This window comes from Amia ocellicauda, chromosome 23 (genome assembly GCF_036373705.1).
Source record: "Amia ocellicauda isolate fAmiCal2 chromosome 23, fAmiCal2.hap1, whole genome shotgun sequence".
Lineage (NCBI taxonomy): Eukaryota > Metazoa > Chordata > Actinopteri > Amiiformes > Amiidae > Amia > Amia ocellicauda.
The window spans coordinates 9901496-9922651 of NC_089872.1; the positions used below are offsets into that span (position 1 = coordinate 9901496).

At 41.8% G+C, this 21156-nt stretch overlaps 2 protein-coding genes and 1 pseudogene across 4 annotated transcripts; 2 read left to right on the forward strand and 1 right to left on the reverse strand.

Annotated features, from left to right (window-relative positions):
* Positions 1-632: 632 nt before the first annotated feature.
* cfap36 (cilia and flagella associated protein 36) lies at positions 633-13224 on the reverse strand. 3 transcript variants are annotated; one of them, XM_066697110.1, is made up of 11 exons: positions 12998-13224; positions 10597-10661; positions 9624-9725; positions 7366-7480; positions 6939-7026; positions 4890-5058; positions 3908-4031; positions 3408-3565; positions 3059-3208; positions 2534-2638; positions 633-2271 (listed from the first exon to the last, which is right to left on the reverse strand). In XM_066697110.1, the coding sequence occupies exons 1-11, from the start codon at positions 13098-13100 to the stop codon at positions 2188-2190; spliced, it is 1263 nt and encodes a 420-aa protein (XP_066553207.1). In that variant the 5' UTR covers positions 13101-13224; the 3' UTR covers positions 633-2187. The 3 variants fall into 3 exon arrangements, with proteins under 3 accessions (XP_066553207.1, XP_066553206.1, XP_066553208.1); XM_066697109.1 differs by having other exon boundaries at positions 2522-2638; XM_066697111.1 differs by lacking the exon at positions 2534-2638.
* LOC136719246 (glycine N-acyltransferase-like protein 3) lies at positions 13098-18158 on the forward strand (annotated as a pseudogene).
* Positions 18159-18478: 320 nt separating this feature from the next.
* On the forward strand, positions 18479-20954 carry rbbp9 (retinoblastoma binding protein 9). The gene is made up of 5 exons (XM_066697113.1): positions 18479-18677; positions 19190-19232; positions 19317-19422; positions 20367-20452; positions 20686-20954. Exons 1-5 carry the CDS (start codon positions 18582-18584, stop codon positions 20907-20909), a joined length of 555 nt encoding a protein of 184 aa, XP_066553210.1. The 5' UTR covers positions 18479-18581; the 3' UTR covers positions 20910-20954.
* Positions 20955-21156: the final 202 nt, after the last annotated feature.

Sequence of the window (21156 nt, forward strand, 5' to 3'; positions counted from 1 at the left end):
AGAGGGCGTGGGCCATCGCTGCCAGGTCCGTGTTCCCCGTCATGTCACTCTGTAGGCTGCAATTCGGCCTCCTGAACAGTGTCACCAGTGATTTCTTGTAATGGAAACGTCAAACGCGTTTCATACGGCCTCCTGCAAAAACTACATCGAGTCCAGTCTGTTTGGTGTGGTGTGTGATGCTTCAATGCTGGGGACAGGATTCTGATGCATTTTACATTTCAGTGAGCCAGTAAGCATGAGCTTGAAATCTCCCCCACTGAAGTTAAGATCTGCCATTTATAAACTTATTTTTCATACTTTATGTAGAATAATGAATGCATTTAGGAGTTTTAATTAGTCACTATGCACATTTATCTAGATCACTGAAATCATAGTAGAATATATTTGTTTGCACACTCAAATACTATTCCCTATATGTATTGGGTGTATGCCTACATGTTGGTAAGATGTATAACTCCCCAGTTGAAACTGCAAAAGCTCTTCATTTACAGAAAATAACACCACCTCCTACTTCTGTCAAGTTTTTTTGTTGTTGTTTTTTCCCCTTTCTGGTCTGGTGTTAAGGTTTGCTTTTATTCCTCAGAGGTTCACCATTTTCACGATCACTGTTCACAAAACACACTGCTACTGCGTAGGATTTGACCTTGATTTAATGGAAAGGAAGCCATATTACCAGAAATGGAGATTTTAGTACTCGCCCCTGTGTATAGGAAAAACAAAACACTCCCGATGTACTTGCAAGCAGACCAGTTTTCAAATACATGTGCAACACTCTTCCACTACACTTCCCATTGTCCTCACTCCTGTTCCAGGGAAGACTATCACAGCTGCACCAGATGGCAAACACACCTGTTACTAATCCATTCATCCACTTCAATCACGCTCACCCCATGCCACGGCACTGCGATTCATTCATTAACTGGTTTAGTCCAAGCATTTGAACGCAAGTCTGCATACAATCCACATCTTGACAAAGTGAAAACCTGGCTGTCAAGCTTGGGCCTGGGCTCTCTAAATAGGTAGATGACATTGACAGTGAAGACTGGTAACACTCAGGGTGATTTTACACTTTCTAGAAATACATCATCAGTACTTCATTTACTTTAACTGAAAACCATATCTATTTAATGTCAGGGAAAATCAAGATCTATTTATTTTAACTGAACCGAAAGCAGGTTTGTCCAATTAATCTCCAACGGTTCACCTGCAACCAGAGCTGGGGGCTTTAAGAGTTACAATATGCAGTTCATAGATCTCAATAGCCTCCTCGTGCAATACTGCAAGAATGTGTGCTGACTGGGTTACATTGGGTATTTCTATAGCAGTTTAAATACTAGAAAACATTAAACCTACCCTAGGATTGGCCAATTGTTATTTATTCCACAACATACCAGACTGCTGTCTTTCAGTCTGACTGCTTCATTCCCAATTTCAAACAAACAGGCTGTAGTTTTCACACTAACTGGATTTGTACTTAAACTGGCAATTAGCACTTTCAATCTAAATCGTATATACTGTAACAATACCATGTAGTGATTATCTCATGTCGGTTGTGGAAAGTTTCATTCTTTACTTTCTATACAGGCAAAGTTAAGAGTATTCAATAGCATACAAAGCATTTTAAATTTGGCCATAGGTGTGGAATTTACAGGAAACAATCCAGATGCATTATTTTGGCTTTGTGAAAATGGTTCAGGCTCTCACAGGGACTGTAATCAGCAGTTGATGTAGAGATCATAGATCTTTGGTACTTTTTCTGTCTTCAGTAAGTACACATTTTAAATATTTAACCAATAGGAGAATGTGAAAGCAATTTGTTCATACTGTGTTCTGTTAACTGAATATTACATTTACACTAAAGTAAGATGAGGCTATTTCCTTTCGTTTTCACAGGCCACGGTGGTTTAAACTACAAGATTGCTAATTTAAAAAAAATATATATATCTAAAATCGTGCTTTTCTCACTCGGCACATTACAGGCGGAATGTCAGTTCATTTAGTTTTTAATTGCGTCTTACTTTAGCTGTGACTAGAAAGTACGCTGGAGCAAGGAAGAGGATTCAATACTGCATTGTCCAGTTAGAAACCCGCCATATTGCTGGCACAAAAACATTCAGACACAGACAGACGTGCAGGATAGCCCATCCCAAGGTGCATTTAAAGTTCATCTTGGCCAACAAGGTATTCTCATTTTTTGATGACTTCTTCCTTCAGCTTCTCGGCCAAGTGTTTTCTTTTCTGCAACTGCTTTTTCTCCTCTTCGGAAATTGCCTTTCAGATACAAACACAAATCATAGATTAGAATTTCACAGGCCTCTTCCACTGGCTTTCGATTTAAGCTCGAGAGAAGCTTTTAGGACAGGATCTGCAAATCTACTGAGCTGATGTATGGGAACTTCTTGTGGGTAAAATATAGATGCATAAATCTGAAGCTAAAATTGCATAACCATCTATTCGTTACCACAAACAGGGAGGGAAACACTCCAATCACACGAGAGAGAGAGAGAACACTGAAACATACTTTTTGGGTCACCTGCTTTTTTTGTCCCACTAGGGCTGTGCTCACTGTTTGTGATGCTTTGGCCGGTTCTTCTTTTACATTTTTATCATTGATATTTGTGTGAGAAATATCCTCCTTCTGATTGCATGAAGATAGAAAAACAAATGATGCAGACAACAGAACAATGAAAAGAAAAGCAAAGATAAAACTGAAACATTAAACGTCAAGTGATTTTGAATGTAGAATGGGAGAAAACACGTCTCCCAGGGTCAGACCGGATGGGGGTTGAACATTATGCAAATAGTCAAATTAAATAAATAAAAAACACATACAGAGGTGGATATGTAACAGGAGCCAAAAACTCTTTTTACCTGTTTTACTGAACTTGTTTGGGCTTTGTTTTGACTTTGACTGACATTTTTTTGCTTTATCACCTTATATCTGAATTTGCGTTATATTGGGGTAGAGGCGTAAATCACAGCAGCAACTAGAGTGAATAAAAAGATCTGCTGCGGTGCTTCTCGTCTTCCCCGAGGGCGGGCGCTGGGTGTGCCGTACCTTTGTGCTGGGGGCCGGGGTGGCAGGCGGCGGCTCTGGCGTGGGGGGCTGGGGTCTCTGTTCTCTCCTGATGGCCTGCAGCTTGTCTCTCTGCTGCCTCAAGTATTGCGCTCGCTGCTGCAGCTGCTCCTGCTGCGCCTCCGTCAACTCCTACAGCAGAACAGAGTTTCAGGCAGGTCAGAGCTACGACTTGGAACAGGCTTGAGCGCTACAACTCCAGGTCTAACCACAAATACCAAGACAGAGAAACTGCTGTGGTGGAGATCTCCTGAACACTCCCAGTAACATCCCTTCAGAGCATTTCCCAGATTTCAGTCCAGAGACAGCAGCAAACGGGCGAATGACTCACAGTGAAAGGCCTGGATATTCCGGCCTCCCTGCGGGCCTCCTCTAGCCAGGCCTCGGCGGCCTCGCTCGCCTTCTTCTCCCGGGGCTCGGGCGACGGCTCAGCTGCCCTGACCAGAGCTCTGACTGGGGCCAGGACCTTCCCATCCACGCAACTCCTGCCTGGACAACACAGCTCTGGCCAGTCAGACAGCACAACACCACCCACGCCTCCGTCAGGACCAGACACACTCCAGTCCACGGAGAGCAGAGACAAGAGACCAGGAGATGCAGAACTGTCCAGTGTACGTATACAGTAAATCAATAGATGATACACACTGATGTGACAGAGGTCTGTAGCATATGCCACCCAAGTGACACAGTATATACAAGGATAAAGGCTACAGGTCAGTTCCATTACCATCAATGCAATGCAAATTATAATGTAAAGATCTAGGCATCACTAAAAGAAGTGTTCAGTTTTTATGAATTACAACAGTGATTGACACATGGCTGCAGGGTTACCTGGCAGCAGTTTAGCAGCAGGCTGAGCCCTCATCGTTGGGGGATTCTTGTGCACACTCTCCCCAGCTTTGGAAACATGTCCTCCAGCGCTTTTCTCCTGGGGTTTCTTTGAGGAATTGCACACCTGGGAAACGCACATTTAATTATTACCTCCTCTCAAACCCCCACACGCCCTGACAATTAACATTCTGCTTCCCAGCATTTTCCACAGATGAACTAGTATATTTTCTGTCCTGTGATTCAAGAGATTAACTTACAGTTGCTCTTGCCTACAACAGTAAGAAACAGTAGATTTGAAAGCAAAGCAAACATTCTGACTAAAAGGGTCTTTTCTTTCATCACTTTTATCAAGGGTGTTGTACTGCAGAGAGAGCCTTCCCCACACACTGCCACTGATAATTAAGAGGCTCCTCTGTACCATTTATCTTGGTATCAAATCAGGAAGATTTCCAAGCCTCATGAGATGCCAGTGCTAATACACTCACTGCGCTCGTTCCAGGAGATCGCCAACTGTGATTATGCCCCATTCCCACCTCCTTCTGAGAGCACGTTTAGCAGGACACATTACTGAACAGCAGATGGAGCTGCATCACTGAATCCACTTAGGCGAGAAACCCACATGCGTTACACTGATCATACTAATCTTCTGTGACCATCTCCTTGTCCCCTTCAACAGTGTCCCAAGCAAAGGCCTTTCAAAATTTCCACAAGGCAACTGGCACATAAAATTCAGTAGCATATTATTGTGCTGGTAAACAGGGTTCCCTTCACAATTTAAATCCTGTGTAAAATTAAAGAGTGCCATTACATCTCTACCATAGTGGGATAAATGCCTAAAGCCAAACTTAATTTGGAAACCATACACATCATTATGTACACTGCACCAATTGCGATACCCTAGGGCACAAATGTATACAAATTAATCCAGTTATCCGAGATGTCAGTCTATGCGAGTTATCCGAGAGCCCCGGTACGAACTCACAGTGCTTGGTTCCCGTGCCACGCTCTCCTGCTGTCTGACCGGCGGCGTGTCCTGCAGCTCTGTGCTGTCCAGGGCCGCGCACTCGGTGCTGCTGTTGGAAGTGGAGCCGGCCTCTTCCTCCAGTAGGCCCCTCTTCGACATCTCCTGATCGTACTCCTCCTTTGATCGCCTAGGGATGAAGGGAAAGGCAAATCCAGGGTCAACGCGAGAACACAGCGGGGCAACCCAAACCGCATCCCGTGATAAAAGGCAACATTCATCACAGCTAGCAGAGTCTGCTGCTGCCTCAGCCACCTGCTTGTTTGATGATGCCCAGACAAAGACACTTGGCCACCAGCAAGGCCCTGCTCCCGACCTGCCCCCGAGAGGCTGGCTGACGTCAGGCTCCTTTGGTTTCCTCTAGTCCCTCTCACCTCAGCAGGGAGGAACAAGACAAAGGGATTCCTCCAAAGGGTAAGTAACTGGCTCAAATTTCTACAATCCAATGAAAACTATTTCACTTCTACACAATATCCAGATCTCTGCAGATTTCTTTTCAATCTCACTGAGCTCCTAATGACTGGAATCAACTGACTCAATTGGTCTGAAATGACCACTACAGCAGGTCTTCAGACACTGAGGACTTCAAAGACCTCAAATCTGCATGAAGGCGGCTCTCTGGATTTCTGGGTGAACATAACCCATTAAGAGAGTACAAAATGAAAAAGAAAAGACAGGTTTCACAGTCTCTATGAAAAAAAAAAAAAAAAAAAAAAAAAAAAAATCAAGAGAATACATGTGAAAAACAATTCCAAGAGACTTTCAACAAATCCATTTATAAAGAAGGCAGGAAATACTTTTCAAAAGCTTGTGACGAGTCTGACCTCCTTCCAAATGAGATCTTAAGAGCAGAGGGCCCAGTGAACCCCCAACCAGCGACTGCACCAGAGTGCTGGGCTTACAGGACACCGCACATCGCTCCAGAGAGCTGTTGGATCCATATCAGTGCATCTTAAACATCCGTGAGGTCTAAAAATACCAATTACTCAGTTGCCTTTTAGTATAAATCCCACAAACCAATATTAACAAAACCTTAAGAAGATTAGTTCACCATAGACACAACCCATAGGACTTAGCTCCTCGGGAATAGTATCAATCCCATTACTGGGGCAGCTACTGTAGCTCTCAAAAGAGGGATGTTATTAGTGCAGCAGTGAGCAGCCACTTTCTCAGGTCAGGTTCAGCTAAACACAACCAACAGGCAGTGGCAAGGCAGTACAAATCACACCTTCAGGAAACATCTGAACGTCACATCAATCCATTCAATGTCTGCATCTCCGTAGTTCCCCACAGTTCTGCACATTAACCATATAAAGATTTACATAAACATGCAAATCAGAGTCTATAGAAAACCTAAGAGATCTAGGAATAATGTTATAGATCTCTAGCCACAGATTCCAGTTGTTTGCGATGTGGGAACCTTTACAATACGTACATTGTGTAAACAGACAAAATTGTGAGGAAACAGGACCACCAGGGATGGCTGACACCAACATAAAACTGCAGAGGATCGATTTCTACATTTAGTTCTCCTAATAGGATGGGATACCTGCTTTTGTTTTGGATATATCCGAATTAAATCTCAAACTCATGCTGGTCATGCCGAGTTTCGGCCACTGGGCTTCTTTAATTCCTGACAGTCATGCTGGGAGAAGAAGGATGAAGACATCTGAATGCGCTGTGATCTCGGCACGCAGCCAGAGCCTTCAAAATCAGCCGTTGATCCTAATCAGTGGAAGTTGCTGAGCTCTTAAGATCAATCTAAGCTCATGGAGGGTAACTAGGGCACAACAAGGCATATCATAGCAGATTTATATAGGTCTATAGCACACACCCTGCAAAGTACCAAGCAAGATCATTAACGCCATCAGTAGGACTGCATTTTCCAGGATGCCTGTGTGGTCCTACCCAGGTCAGTACGGTACTTCAGAGGCCACCCTTCTCTACAGGAAAATCCCTTGAAAATGTGATTGATATCAACAGTGTAAGAAATGTCCATCATTCACTTACTTCAGCACCTCTTTCAGTATGCGGAGCTCCTGCTGTTCCAGCTCGCTCATCATGTCCAGCCCATTCGTTAGGCACTCCGGCAGGCCACCTCAGAGGGGACACAACACAGTTTAGACAAAACATACGGCTTTTCAGAAAGGACCAGCTGATGACTGACCCGTGCTTCGTGACAAAAGAAACCCTAATCATGAGGCATTTTAATGGGATTTCTTTTTTTTTTTTTTTTTTTTTTTTTTCCTACTTGAAGAAAGAGGGACATACATTTTCAAATTGGTGTGCTTTGAAAGGACCCTTTGTTTAACAATATGTTCTTTTTTGGCCTAAATTGGCTTTTGCTCGCCAATTTAAAGCCAAAGGTGAAGACCTGGGTAGGACACACTAGCCGGAAAAGCATCACGGGGCTTTGAAAGGTGTTTCTACCTCTTACCATTGCGCTCCTGTATCATGCGCAGGGCCTGTAGCTGCAGCTCGATGTTCTTCTGGACCATCAAAGACTTGAAGATATCGAAGTCCTCCGTTGCCAACACAGGCTGGAACACATTCTAGGGCCAAAACACAGAGGGTGGTCATTTCACCATCATGGTTTTCATTATTGTCTGATGAATCGGGACCAAAGTTAAGATATGAGGGATCTCACCCACAACTATCGCATGACTCTCCCATGTGGATCACGGTCTACTAATACAGCTAGGTGTTCATTTGAATTGCTGTATGCAGAAACACAAGGTAGCCATCCAGATAAATACATGACATTAAGAAAAGCAGCCAGGCAGTGGTGATTGTCAGGCAAAGTTCATCTGGGTTCAGGTGCAGCTCAGGTCATTAGCTAAAACGAATAGTAATCCACCATAAAAACTCCAAGGGGATTTCAGAACATTTCACAACTAGAAAGATTTCCTAATTATTATTATTATTATTACGAACAACAATAATACAATCAAATCCACAACTAATTTGTTGGCATGGTTGGAAATACACACTACAATACACTCTAAAGAAACACAGAAGACGTTACCAATCAGGCCAGCCATATCCCATTGTCAGAACTCCAGCCCAGGAATTTGTTTCTTCCCTAGTGACTTAATTACTCCTCCAAGCTTTTTCTGGTTCCGTTAAATACTTCAGCTAGCGCAGCTATTACCACGTCTTACTCCTGGACTGGAATAGCTCTGCAGAGCCATACTTGAGTAACCTAATTCACAGGTATCCCACTAATCTTGTCATAGTCAGCTCTAAGACAGGGTTTATTTGAGGTATTGAGATTGTAACCCTTTAAGTAATGTGCTATAAGTAATTGTGCTAAATGTTCTGTTACGGGTGTTGTCAGTGGGGTGGTATTTTGGCCCCATTGTGAATATGATGTAGTTTCACCCCCTTTCTTCCTACATTTGTTTTAATTCAAGTTCTCTCTATTCAGTGTTCTGAAATCTCTAATTTATAGGAGGTATAGAAAGAGATTCTTCTATTTCTTGATTGTCAAACTTGCCGCAAAGTGCTACATTTGATTTGTCTCTTAATAATGCAGCACATCACTTAGAGACGACTGAAAACGCCATCTGCAATTCTCAAGTAGGGATTAGGTTATGTCCTTACCAGCTACCAGAGTCTTACGTAATGAAGTCTTATTTTTTCTGCATATTCAGCACAGGAAGTATACTAATTAATCACCTCCAAATACAAGGCAAGGCATTAGTGTAGGGGATTACAAATGCAATACATGACTCTTCTTTTACATAAATTAAGGAGGGCTCTTACTGTTTCTTAATCTTGTTCATTCACTGCTTGAAGCTTGGCATGTCCCAGCTGTTGCCACGTGTTCAAGTTTACTAAGGGGGATCACCTGTATAAAGTAGGCATCTGGTTTTGAGGTCTTCAGATCTCTAACAAGGTAATTCATATCACATCCTCTCACCAGCAAGCTTCATGCTGAGCTGAAGAGCTCCCAACCACTTGTCAGCATGGGAAATCACAATTGCTATACCTTCACCTACATCTCTCAGAAACTAGTCTGAAGACACTGTCATCGTAATATGCCAGCTGACAGCAATATTGAACAGTTATGCAAGTAGTTTACTGGACTATTGTAGATTTTAACCTAAACTGAAGACACCTCTCAGTTCATCATTATTTTATTTGGAGTTCTTTGGAAACTCTAATACAACAAAACAAGCTTCTTACATTAGAAACTAATGGAGATCAGACCTGGTTTATGCTACTATTCAAACAAAATCATTGCAGAGAGTCTGTGCAGAGCAGAACAACGTGCAAATGTAGAGCAGCATCCCATATATATTGTCTGGCAACAAGGCTTGGGGATTTTAAGTTTAAGCACATTCTAACCGGAATGGTTAATGAATATGGAAAGTAATTTAAGTTGTACAGAAGAGGACGAAATAAATCACCAATCCAAAAATGAACAAATGAAAGAAATACATTTAAAAAACACATATACAAACCCTTCCTTACGTAAGCATTCTGTTTTAAGTTTTGATTTGACAAGATTCACAATTTGGCGATTTTGTATTTGCATTTATTTTTTCATTGATATTTGTGATGAGGAGTAAATAGATTTATTTAGATGGAAAGACAATGGCACCACAGTTGCTCACTATCAACAACGTAGTGAAAGAAGTCACTCTTTCAAAACCAGGAAGGGAGACTGAAAACATGAAAGGACTACCTCACCTGCAGTGCCTTAGATCTGGCCAGGGGAGATGTGCACGCCTCCAATAACTGCTCCTCATTGATCCCAACTTCCTGCATATAGTGCTCCAGCAGTTTTTCTACCTACAATGTGAAACAGCATTTCCATATGATTAAACCTCTTTTACACTATGAAAATGAATGAAAGGAAAGCTTTTGAAGTAGACTAAATACAGTTAAATAGAATGACATTTCAGTATTGCACTGTGAATCTTAATTTGTTGTGTTAGCTGTACAGAGTAACAATGGTTCATGGAAAAAGTCACACGTGCAAACAGGTTACACATGATCATGCCGTTGTAATTGCAGGTAATTCCGCCACAACCAATCTACATATCTGACTGTGATCAGCATGGTGTCATTTAAAATAGTTCAAGGCTGCAGGCATCAGAAGTTTTCAAACAATACAAGTCACTTTCATGGTGTCAGCTTGCATTAATGCAGGGCGGGAGTGTGTCCTGCAGGCTGCATATTGACTTGTCTCTGGCTGCTTCTGGAGAAACATCGGCTACAGGAGCATCCAACTTCACACAAATTTGAGATGGACGTTTCCCCAGCAGCTGTGGATGAAGACGGACGGGCGGACTACAGCCTTAAACAGACGGCCCCTGCAGTAATTAATGCTGACACGTTGAAAGTGCCTGCATTGTACTAAACCAGGGCTGTCTAACCCTAGTCCTGGAGAGTCACAGGGCCTACAGGTTTTTGTTCCATCCCGATCGTTAACTAATTAATTGAGCCAATTGTGGGTCTTAATTAGGCAATATTTCCCCGTGTTCAAGGTATTCAGCGATTGGTGATTTAGAGAGACCTGTAAGACCTGCTCTCCAGGAACAGGGTTGTCACTCCCCTCTCCCAGAGTAGACATTTATATAGGTGTCAGGCTTAACAATACACACAACCATTCTGGCTAAAAAGGCTGGTTGCCAAATAATTCAAAAACCTGCCAACTCACCAATTCCTTGTACTGTTGATGGATTTCTGTGTAGGTCAGTTTGTTTTCATCCTCATCATCAAACACTGAAACAGAACGCCAGCGAGTAAAATATTCGCCTTGTAGCAGTAATAAAAGCAGGATTGAACAGATGAGTTTGCAGTAAATCAATGTTCATTCCCCACTGGGTTCTCTTAAGAATGCATGAGCTGTGAATTATTTAAATGCAAGCCTTGCCACTTATAAAACTTCTAATACAACACTTTCAAATGTGATTTAGATTTTATTTTTTAGACAACTTAAATTGTATTGCTTTTAAAACCAATACAAAATGTTTTACACTTCACATGCATGATTGTAATCCATTTGATCAGACATTGTTCTCAGTGTAGATACAGGTTACATCATAGTAACTTTACATGGAACAAGGGAAGGCAGTGTATATACTTAACCCTTGGCTAGTTTAAAATATATATCTATCTTTGAGAGTAGTCTATAGGCATACATAATACATTCAGCACACTCATAATAATAATAATATTATTATTATTATTATTATTATTATTATTATTAATAATAAGTTATTTAGTAGACATCTCTTATTAAAATAATCTATAGATAAAACTTTTCATTCCATATTTCAGTAACTTCTGATTAAATAGCAGTGAAAGCATAACTTACTCTTTTCCAGCTGATAAAATCCAGTACAATACTCTTCCCCAGTGCCAGTAATAGTGCATCTTGGAATGAATCCACTTGTTTTTGGCACAGAGCAGTAATTTTATAATCCAGCCAAATAAATATTAAGAGAGATCTTAAAATAATAATAATAAGATACCTTCAAATAGTTCATGATATCTTGAAATGAAATCGAGATTCTTAAATTTACTTTAGAAATATTTTAATTATTTCAAGATCTTTAACATTACTTTAAAATACGTGCCATTCATTTCAAGATACCTGCAAAATCACTTCCAGATATCTCAGAATAACTTCCTGAATGCTGGCTAAGATAATCACATTCTGTTCACTCCTTCATTTATTTCGATTTAAATCAGGGGATCCCAGAGCGCGGCCCGGGGGCCAGATGTGGCCCTCGAGGATGTTTGGTGCGGCCCGTCAATGCCACCCTTGAACCACCCCTTTTCTGAAGATTTACTATATTTTTACACTTCATGAACATTTTCTGTTACAAATTGCACATGTAACTTGGGGGAAAATAATAAAATAATTAAAGTTAATAAATGTTCCCTAACAGAAATGTATAGGAAATAAAACTGGTGGTTAATTTTGTACTGCGGCCCCCCCATCCCATGCAACCTCGGGAAATTGGCCCTCCATCACCAGACATTGGGAACCCCTGAGTTAAATGAACAAATAAACACTAAGTGATAGTCTTGGGAAATGTATTTCAGATATCTTAAAAAGGCTCCTGTCATTAATCTAGAAACTGTACCATAGGGGTTATAGCACACTATTCACTAGACTGCACCAGCAGTAGCACTAAAATACAGTAAACGGCGGCCTTCATTTATTGTATCTTTTGTGACAATATTTGTGGGTAATAAAGAATATATTGTAATTAACATCCTGTATAAGGGCGAAAGACATCCCATTTGACGCATTATACAGGAGATTGATTTTTATTTTGATGTATTCTTTAGGTATTAAGTTGTCCACATAAATAATATCCTAATTAGTTCTAAAATAAAACGCATTGTATTGCAGTTTATATATAGATATACAAGGGGATGCATTTATTTTCTATAGAGGTTAGACTTGTATAACGGGAATTAGGGATACAGTTTTGCGCACCCCTTTCTGGATTAACAGACCCCACTCCGTCCATCTATTCTTCCCACATCGGTCGCGTCGGCGTGGAGCAGACGTCCGCAGGTCTGCGCGGCTCCACCAATGAGAGCGCTGGGATCCTGCACATCTGCGGACATCTGCGCTACGAAAACGCGACCACCACTTTCGGCCCGCAGAGGGGAGACCCCCTGCTCCTGACACGACACAGGCCACCCCACGCCCCCCAAGTTACCGCACTGTGCGCACAGCAGACGGGTAAATACCTCGGCCAATCTTTCTGACCTGGATTTCTAATCGAAGTAAACATATCTTGTAATATGCAACGCATTCGCCCATCATCGTCGAACCGTCTGCGCATCTTTAAAGTTACACATCTATTTAAAACCAAATTCTTAACAGATTAACCGAGACCTCTCTGGTACATTTTTAAAGGGGGGGGTCCCACCATAAAAGCGCAGCAGCCAATACGCATCAAACTACAAGAAACTAACAACATGAAGGTCTATGCGGGCTGGAGGCAGGCTGCTGCAATCTGGACTGCTTACACGACCCGACATCACCTTATAATACAATCAAATGCTGTGTAAGAATATAAACACAACGTCTCTACCTGTACATTTGTTTTCCATGAAGTCTGTCACAGGGATAACCCACTCCGGGCTGCCGAGGTATCCAGCGATGCTCTCCACGACCCACTCGCTGTCCTCGGCCATGTTTGCAAGCCCCGTGTGGTGTCCCCGATGTCGGTCAGTCTGCTCCGGCGGCAGGGCGGCAGTCACTGGAGGGGCTCATGCATCGGCTGCTGCTCGGCGGCTCTCTCTCTCTCTCTCTCTCTCTCTCTCTCTCTCTCTCTCTCTCTCTCAGGACTGGCCCCCAGCGGCCGGCACGCCTGCGCCACACGCTGCTCACAGGACCCGGATGGGCTGACCCCCTCATCGGCTGCCATGGCAACTGTGACGTCACCCCTGGGGTCTGACCCGCAGATAAACCATCATGAACACCTGAACCTTGCAGGTGTGTGTGATGTGTGGTTAATAGTCATTGCATATGTAAATACATGTTGTCAAATACGATGTTTGTATTTCACAGGGATCTGCAATGAGAATGAGACTAAAGCTTATGTGAGTAAAAAGAAGTATGCATGGCTTTGTATGCATGTACTGGGAACTTTTAGGTACAAATTTAAGCAGGATTTTTACCCAGTCAGGTTTTTATAATGTATACATGGAATATGCAAAGATAATGCAGGTATAGGACTTAATTTAGCTTCTAAGAGTAGCATACTTCAGGTTGCTGTTGTTAGGCTAGTATCTGTAATAAAATAGCAATGCACAACAATTTCTGTAGTGCTTCTTTACAAAGAGTTACTTACTCTGTAAGTTAAGATTTGCACAGTAAACATGTAAAGGCCTATCACTGGTGTTGTCAGTGGTGATGTCATATTATGTGGCTGCTGAAATCCCGCCCCTGCACAGTCTTCAGTGTACCGGGGCCTGTTTTCCTGATCGAGATGTTTGTCCTTGGGCATGAACAGCTGCAGCTGGCAGAGGAGATACTGAAGAGTTTCTTCCCTCAATCAATAAAAGTAAGTTATTGAAAGCCAAAGATTAAGGTAGGACCTGTTTATTTCGCAGTCTTCCAGCTTTCCTGAGGAAGTACAGTGAGCATGAATAATTATTGTTAGCAATTTCCTCCCTACGTTTCATCACTACGCTGGCCCTAGAGGACTAAATAAAAATTGCTCCTTTAGGGGAAATCTCCCTCTGTAGTCAACATAAATGACAATTTTGTTACTCTATTGTAACAATGTATTAATTATTGTATTGTTACTTCTTATTGTGTCCTGTTACTTTTAGGTGTGATTCAGTTAAAGTAAAACTTGATGCACTTGTATCACTTGTGGTCTTTACTTACCCAGAGGTAATGTATCTAAAGTCTGTGTTTTTCTTTTTCGAGGTGTATGGCTGCCTTTTCAACATCAACAGAGGCAAACCACATAACTTTGAAGTCATCGTGGATTCCTGGCCTGACTTTAAAGTCATCCTCTGCAGACCAAAACAACGGGTATAGACGAGAACTTTGTGCTGAACAAATTGAGATGTTGGATGTGAAACTTTATAACAACTCTGTAGTGTACATCTAGTGTGGCTGTAGCATGGTTAAAGTGTAACAAGCACCTTTTTTTATCTGTTAGAGGCTGTTGTGTGCTCTACAATAGATTACTCTTTAGCTACTTGAAAAACTGGTTCTTAATCTCTTTTAGACTGAATTTGTAATAACAAATAACAACAACAGATCTTTAGAGAGATGGAGTTGTTTTACGGTACTAAAACTTCTCTTTTCATACAGTTGTGAGCCCCAACATGTTTTCTGTAATGCTTAACAGTGAAACAATGAGTATGTGACAGTCTATAATTCAAATCACCATTTGAATAACAACCCTCTGATGCCAAATGCCAAGTATATTGCACCATTCTTGCAGGAGGATTGTGTAACCCCTTGTATTGAGGTGTGTGGAGAGGTGGTGGGCAATAGGTATGTGAGCTTAAGACAGCGGAGGGCGCTGCTACTTATTTCTTGGCAGACGCCCCTATCCAGGGTGACTTAAAAAAATATAAGCGCAATACAAAGTGCAAAAATACAGTTCAGTACAAGGCATAAAACATTACAAATTCCAATTTACATAATACAGTGCAATTCAAAGCATAAAACATTTTACAAATTCCAATTTACACAAGTGAATACAATATATGGGGTCTTACATGCTGAATTGTAAGCTGAGTGCAGACAAGATGTTTGGTCAAAGTCAAGGGCCAAGGGGAAGGGAGCATAGGGAAAATCAAAATGAGTACTAGTAACACAAGGCAATAAGTATGATAAGTGCTATCTTACAAGAGGGCAAAGGACTAAAGTGCAAGTACTGTCTGAAAAGATGTGTTTTGAGTAAGCGCCAGAAGGAGGTCAAGGACTCTGCTCTGCTGTTTTGACTTCAGTGAGAAGGTCATTCCACCACTTAGGAGTGGGCTCTGGAGGAAGGGGAGTGGAGAGGAGGCAGAGTTAGTCTTCTGGCACCGGAAGACCGCAGTGGTCTGGAGGGGATGTATGGGAAGATGAGGGACTGAAGGTAGCTTGGTGCAGTGTGGTCGAGACAGTGGTAGGTGAGGGTCAATGTCTTGAACTGAATGTGTGCCGGTATCGGGAGAGGGAGCGGAGCAGTGGAGTAGCGTGTGCGAATCTGTTTCCAGAAAAGCTCCTACGTTTTAGCCAGTTCTCTCTAGGGCCTGATAAGCTAATTGACAACAGCTGCATTGACTAATTAGCTAATCAAGTGCGGGATATAAGGGTGTCTCTGTCTGTGCTGGGTGTGTGAGTGGGGAGAGTTTGTATTGACACAAAAGCTTACATGGGGACTGCTGTCAGAGGCTTTGTTTACCTAATTATGGCCTTTGGTTTGTTGGGCAAGTGGGTTAGCCATTCCACCTGTAGCTAGGGGAACCAGGGTGTAGGCAGTGCTTGTTACGGAGCTAGGCTTTTTATTTATGTTTCTTTATTTTGTTTGTTTTGGATGGCGAGAAGGCCCTGTGTTTTGTTTATTTCCAAGCTGGTGATAAATGATAAATTAAGAGTCTTGCTTTTGAAGGCCAATCTCTGTCTCCAAGTACTTGCTCCATTTTTGCATACAGCCGCATCACTGGGTCACACCCCCGTATGAATTTAAACTTTGAGTATTGCTCCGAAGAGTCCAGCTGCAGTAATTCTGCGTAGCTGATTTTGCCTGGCAACCAAAGGGAGTCATCTTTTATATGATATTATGTTCTTTAGAGAAACTTTAGATGTGTCTTCCCAACTGGCCATCTCCAAAGCGCTTCGTTATCCCAAGTTAGATCCTAAGTTTCCAAAGTGGTGCATCGGAAAATATCAAGATCTTTCTGAAATGAGTACTGAGTGAGATCTATAAATGTAAGGACATATTCCTCAGCGTTGTGAGTTGTCTATTCAGGAAGTGGCAGATCGAGAGGGAGATTTCAACATGAACAGCATCTTCTCCAGAGATGAGCAGAGTCTCAAAAAGCTGCTGGGAAGCCCTGGTGTGATCGACTGGAGCACATTCTCTTTGCTGGCAGGTAAAACGGGGTCCTTCTTGCTCCATTAAGATGGCAATAGAGTGCCGTATGCCGAACAGTACATCATTCAATTGGAAAGGTGTTTGAAGCTCTGTGGATTCACTGTGTGGATTGTTGAAAATTTGTGTAGTCTTTTTTTCAATAAAGATCATTTGGGTTTTAGGCATAATTCACATGACCTGTACTGTGGGTGACTAATGCCAGCTTGAATAGTTTTATAGAGTTACACAGCCATAAATATCAGGTGGAGCTTATAAGTGAGTTTCCTGTCTCAACCTTTCACTTTCTGACTCTGCCTGACATTGTATCGATATGTCCAAATATGAGCATTCTACAGAATCAGGTTGGAATTTGATCTAAACCGGTATTATTAGTATTATATTGTGCTAACAGTAATGGAATTGCCACTTAACGTAACCTTATCATACCAGAGTTGTCAAAAAGGAGTTGTGTATTGATTATATTCTGGTTGTCGGACTCAAATGCAACCAACACAGAACATCAGTCTAACGTCTTGCTCCCCCTGGGTATGTTTAAGGTGTTGACCTGTGTCACCTGGAAGTGGTGAAAGAGCTTGCGGCTTCTAAAAATACCCCTACAAGGGTGGGGAGCGTAATGCTTGTGATGACACTGGAAAACAGCAGTCAGCTCAAGGATGACCTGGACGAAAGGTACTGTACACTTCCATGTAACAAAAAGTGCTGGTGCCGAGTCATTTAGGTTGTTGACTGTAGCTGGTAATGGGGCTAGGGTTGGCTTATATGTGACTGGTCCCCCTTACAGCAGGGCACTTCAGCTTGTTTTGACATTCAGGTTATCAATGTTATGAAGCCCAGAATTAACTCTCTCTAAGTCCATGGTGTGCAGCTTTAATTTGGTCTTCCTGATCCATTTGGTTATCACAGTATGTATGTGCTGAAACTTTTCCCTGCCACCGCCTTGCTCTAGTTTGCTATTGCTTTAACTTCCATTTATATTTTACTGATGAACTGTCCACGTTTTCTTCTCCACAGAACTACCGAGCTCAGCCTGTCGCAGCTCTGTCCCTGTCACGCCGAGCTAGTGAACAAAAACTGGAAGTATGGCGGTGACCGTAACAGCTACAACTCGGTGGTGAGTTACATCTCCCATCACCCCAGCTTCTGCCTGCTGGATGAGAGTGGGAAACCGGTGTCCTGGGTGCTGCTGTATCGCCACAGTGCGCTGGGTTTGCTCTACACGCTGCCCGAACACCGCCGCAAGGGCTACGCAAAGCTGCTGGTGAAAGTCATGTCCAAGCACCTTCTCAGTCAAGGCTACCCTGTGTACTGCTTTATTGAAGAGGAAAACAAAATATCCTACCAGTTATTCAGCTCCCTAGGCTTCAATTACAAACCAGACTACAGGGCTGTCTGGCTCGATCTTAATTCGAGATAATTTGTCAAGCCCGGCAAAGCTGTAGATTAGACCGATTTATTAACCACAACTGTTTTGGGCAACACTGCCCCCAAAATCTGAACTCAAATACACTTTCTAATGCTATGGTAAATGGACTTAATGGATTTTCTTATGCTGTAGCTCCAAGGTATCTATCTATCTTTGCCTTAATTTAAAGACTAGTGCCTGTGTTTTTGATAACATTGTGTAAATAAAGATTTTATCATGTAATTTGTCTCACTCTGGTTAATGATTGTCATCCATCACAAGCTGATGTACAAGAGCCTATGATTTGTAATTGGCACATCTACTTAACCATATTAGGTAGCAGGAATATAATCTAGGATACTGGCATTAGTTGACTTCTTTGAATATCTAAACAGTTCAAATCCAAGTCGATTATTATGAAACATTAATTTAAAATCTAATTTTTTTTTTACATACTACGTTGATTTCACCTATATATTTAAATCTAAGGCGATTTCCCCAAATCAGTGCCATAATGCATGTGATAACAGAAAAATACATCCTCAAAAGTCTTCTGGTTTAGGGTTTCGTTTGGGCAAGAACTACACCTCCCATGGTGCACTTCGCTCCTGTCCAAAGTGCTTCGTGGAAATAAAAGCACAGTACTTCGGAAAACAGCAGGAGAAAATGTCACCGACTAAAGCTGTCATTGTACCCGGGAATGGAGCTGGGAATGTGGAGCAGTGCAACTGGTACGGCTGGGCCAATAAACAGTTAAATAAGGTAAATATACAGTATATTACAATATTAACAAAACTTAATTTGACGCGTGCAAATGGAGTTGAACAGAATGGCACAGAACAAATAACTGGCTGCACATTATCGATTTGTTTCATTCATTAGATTATTGTTCATATGCAGTAGCCTCTAATTGTCTTTGTGCGGGAAATATTAATCAACATGTAAATAAATAATAGCTCTTAAACAACTTGCAACGAGCAGAAATGGTATTTTGTTTGAACCCGTCTCAAAACCCCATGTGTTAATGTTATGCACGTATTTGTTTTTGCATTTCCAACTGCAAGAAAAATACTTACTACAGTTGCATCACGCTTCTGTAAAAAATAGTACGTGTGCATATCAACACATTGAGGGAAAAAACCCGCCATATTTGCATCATTGCGAGGATAATGCAAACCGCATAATGTGATTGTGGCAACTTCAGACACAAGCCTGTTTAAATAAGTAACTTACACAAATGACTGCATTGTCACAATAACGTTTTTCTGTTACAGACTCCAGACATGACCTGTTTGCTTAAGAACATGCCTGACCCTGGTACGTCTGAAATCCTACATTGTTAAAACGAGGAGTCTCATATCTAAACACATAGATGTACATTTTGTCTTGTCTTGCCTGCAGTAACAGCCCGTGAGAGTATCTGGCTTCCCTTCATGGAGAAGGAGCTGCAGTGCGATGAAGACACAGTGATAATTGGGCACAGCTCTGGGGCCGCCGCTGCCATGAGGTATAGTTCAGCTGTGCAGCACACTAGTGAACATAAGAAAGGACACTTTGTCTCATATCTGACATCTCATTATCTGCTACAGGAAACACACCAAATTGACTACTATAGAAGACTGTGATTCCCATGATTAACAACAATTATAATAACTAGAAGTTGCATGCAACTTTTAAGGCTTCCAAGCTGTATCAGTAGGTTTCAGGTTTTAAGCATGCATTTGTAATTTAAATGCATGTTATTAAATGTGTAATTTTCAATTTCAATCCAATTTGAGGTTTTCAATCTTTTGTCATTTAAAGTGTGTATTTCAATGTCAGTGGACTAGAATATTAATTTCTTGTTTCAGGGCATCAACTATGTAAGGTACCTTGGTATTTTTCACTTAATTCTAGCATATATGTGAAGTTTTCATTATTGTGTCATTCAAGATACAGAATGCAATTTCCAAACTTGTCACCATGCCATGTCATTAATGGTGATGAAACTAACCATAATCAAGCATAATATTGCCATTTATTATTATACCAAGTTTGGTGAGTATTTGAATTTGACTTATGTGTTTTTTCAGGGGTCAAATTTCATATGTTTGAAAATATGCATATTTAACACACATTCACAGTCATTGGCTTCTGGCAGCCATGTTTTAACACTCACCCACCTGCCTTTTACACATTTGACAGGTAGCAGTAGCTATGTAACATACACAAAGTTTCAGGACATTGGGCTTTATAGTTCCTGAGCAGTAGCCATTTTAATATTCACACACACACAAATGTTATATGCAATATGGTGGCAGCACCATGTTACCAGCACATGTAGTTTTTACAGCATTTGTAGGTATAAGTGGTTTCTTCATGCATGGAAGCCTAATTAAATAAAGGTACTGGTTTCTATATAGGCTTCTGTCCTCTTAACCTGATTGTAGAGTGGCTGTTTTGTTGGTGCAGGTATGCCGAGACACACAAGGTGTTTGCCATTGTGTTGGTAGGGGCCTACACCTCAGACCTGGGTGATGAAAACGAGAGAGAGAGCGGTAAGTGCTTCCATATTGACAATTTCAGATCCAGGTGAAAGTCCACCTCTATTAAGCTTGTCTTTTTCTGTACTCCTGTTTTTTCCAGTGGCAGTCTTTATACTATTGATAACAGTGGTCCCTAAAACTGGCATGACTGAGCTATGCATTTGAGTAGTTGTGTGGAATGAAGCCATATGCGGATTGGAGTCAGCACTAGTGCAGATCAAGGCGTGATTGGTCCTCTCTTTCAGGGTATTTTAACCGGCCCTGGCAGTGGGAGAAGATCAAGGGAAACTGCAGGCACATTGTGCAGTTCGGTTCCACGGACGACCCCTTCCTGCCGTGGGGCGAGCAGCAGGCCGTGGCCGATGGTCTGGGGTCTCAGCTGCACAAATACACCGACCGCGGACACTTCCAGAACACGCACTTCCCGGAGCTCATCCGTGTCATTCACAAGATCAAGGAAACAGACTGAACTGGTTCGCCGCAGAAACTATATAAACACAGTCAACTACTTCAAGTATTGTTGTTTTTTACTTTCAAATTTAAGTACGTGCCCATTTAAAGAAGTCATTGCAATCAATATACACAGCATAGAGTATGGCACGTTGGGTCCCATAATCGGATGAGTGGAGCAACTGGGTGGGATAAAGTGTGGGACCATTTACATGTATATAGCTGTACACTAAAGAAAATCAATGGCTTCCAATCATTGCAGAAAA

What these genes read in the sequence shown, in the direction of transcription:
- cfap36 (XM_066697109.1), bottom strand. Translation starts at nt 13,100, where the DNA reads ATGGCCGAGGACAGCGAGTGGGTCGTGGAGAGCATCGCTGGATACCTC. An exon ending in TGGCACGGGAACCAAGCACT is followed by an intron (nt 4,032 to 4,889) that starts GTGAGTTCGTAC and finishes TGCGTTTCCCAG; the next exon opens with GTGTGCAATTCCTCAAAGAA. An exon ending in TGCTGCTAAACTGCTGCCAG is followed by an intron (nt 3,566 to 3,907) that starts GTAACCCTGCAG and finishes TGTGTTGTCCAG; the next exon opens with GCAGGAGTTGCGTGGATGGG.
- rbbp9 (XM_066697113.1), top strand. Translation starts at nt 18,582, where the DNA reads ATGTCACCGACTAAAGCTGTCATTGTACCCGGGAATGGAGCTGGGAAT. An exon ending in CCAATAAACAGTTAAATAAG is followed by an intron (nt 18,678 to 19,189) that starts GTAAATATACAG and finishes TTTCTGTTACAG; the next exon opens with ACTCCAGACATGACCTGTTT. An exon ending in GGGGCCGCCGCTGCCATGAG is followed by an intron (nt 19,423 to 20,366) that starts GTATAGTTCAGC and finishes TTGTTGGTGCAG; the next exon opens with GTATGCCGAGACACACAAGG.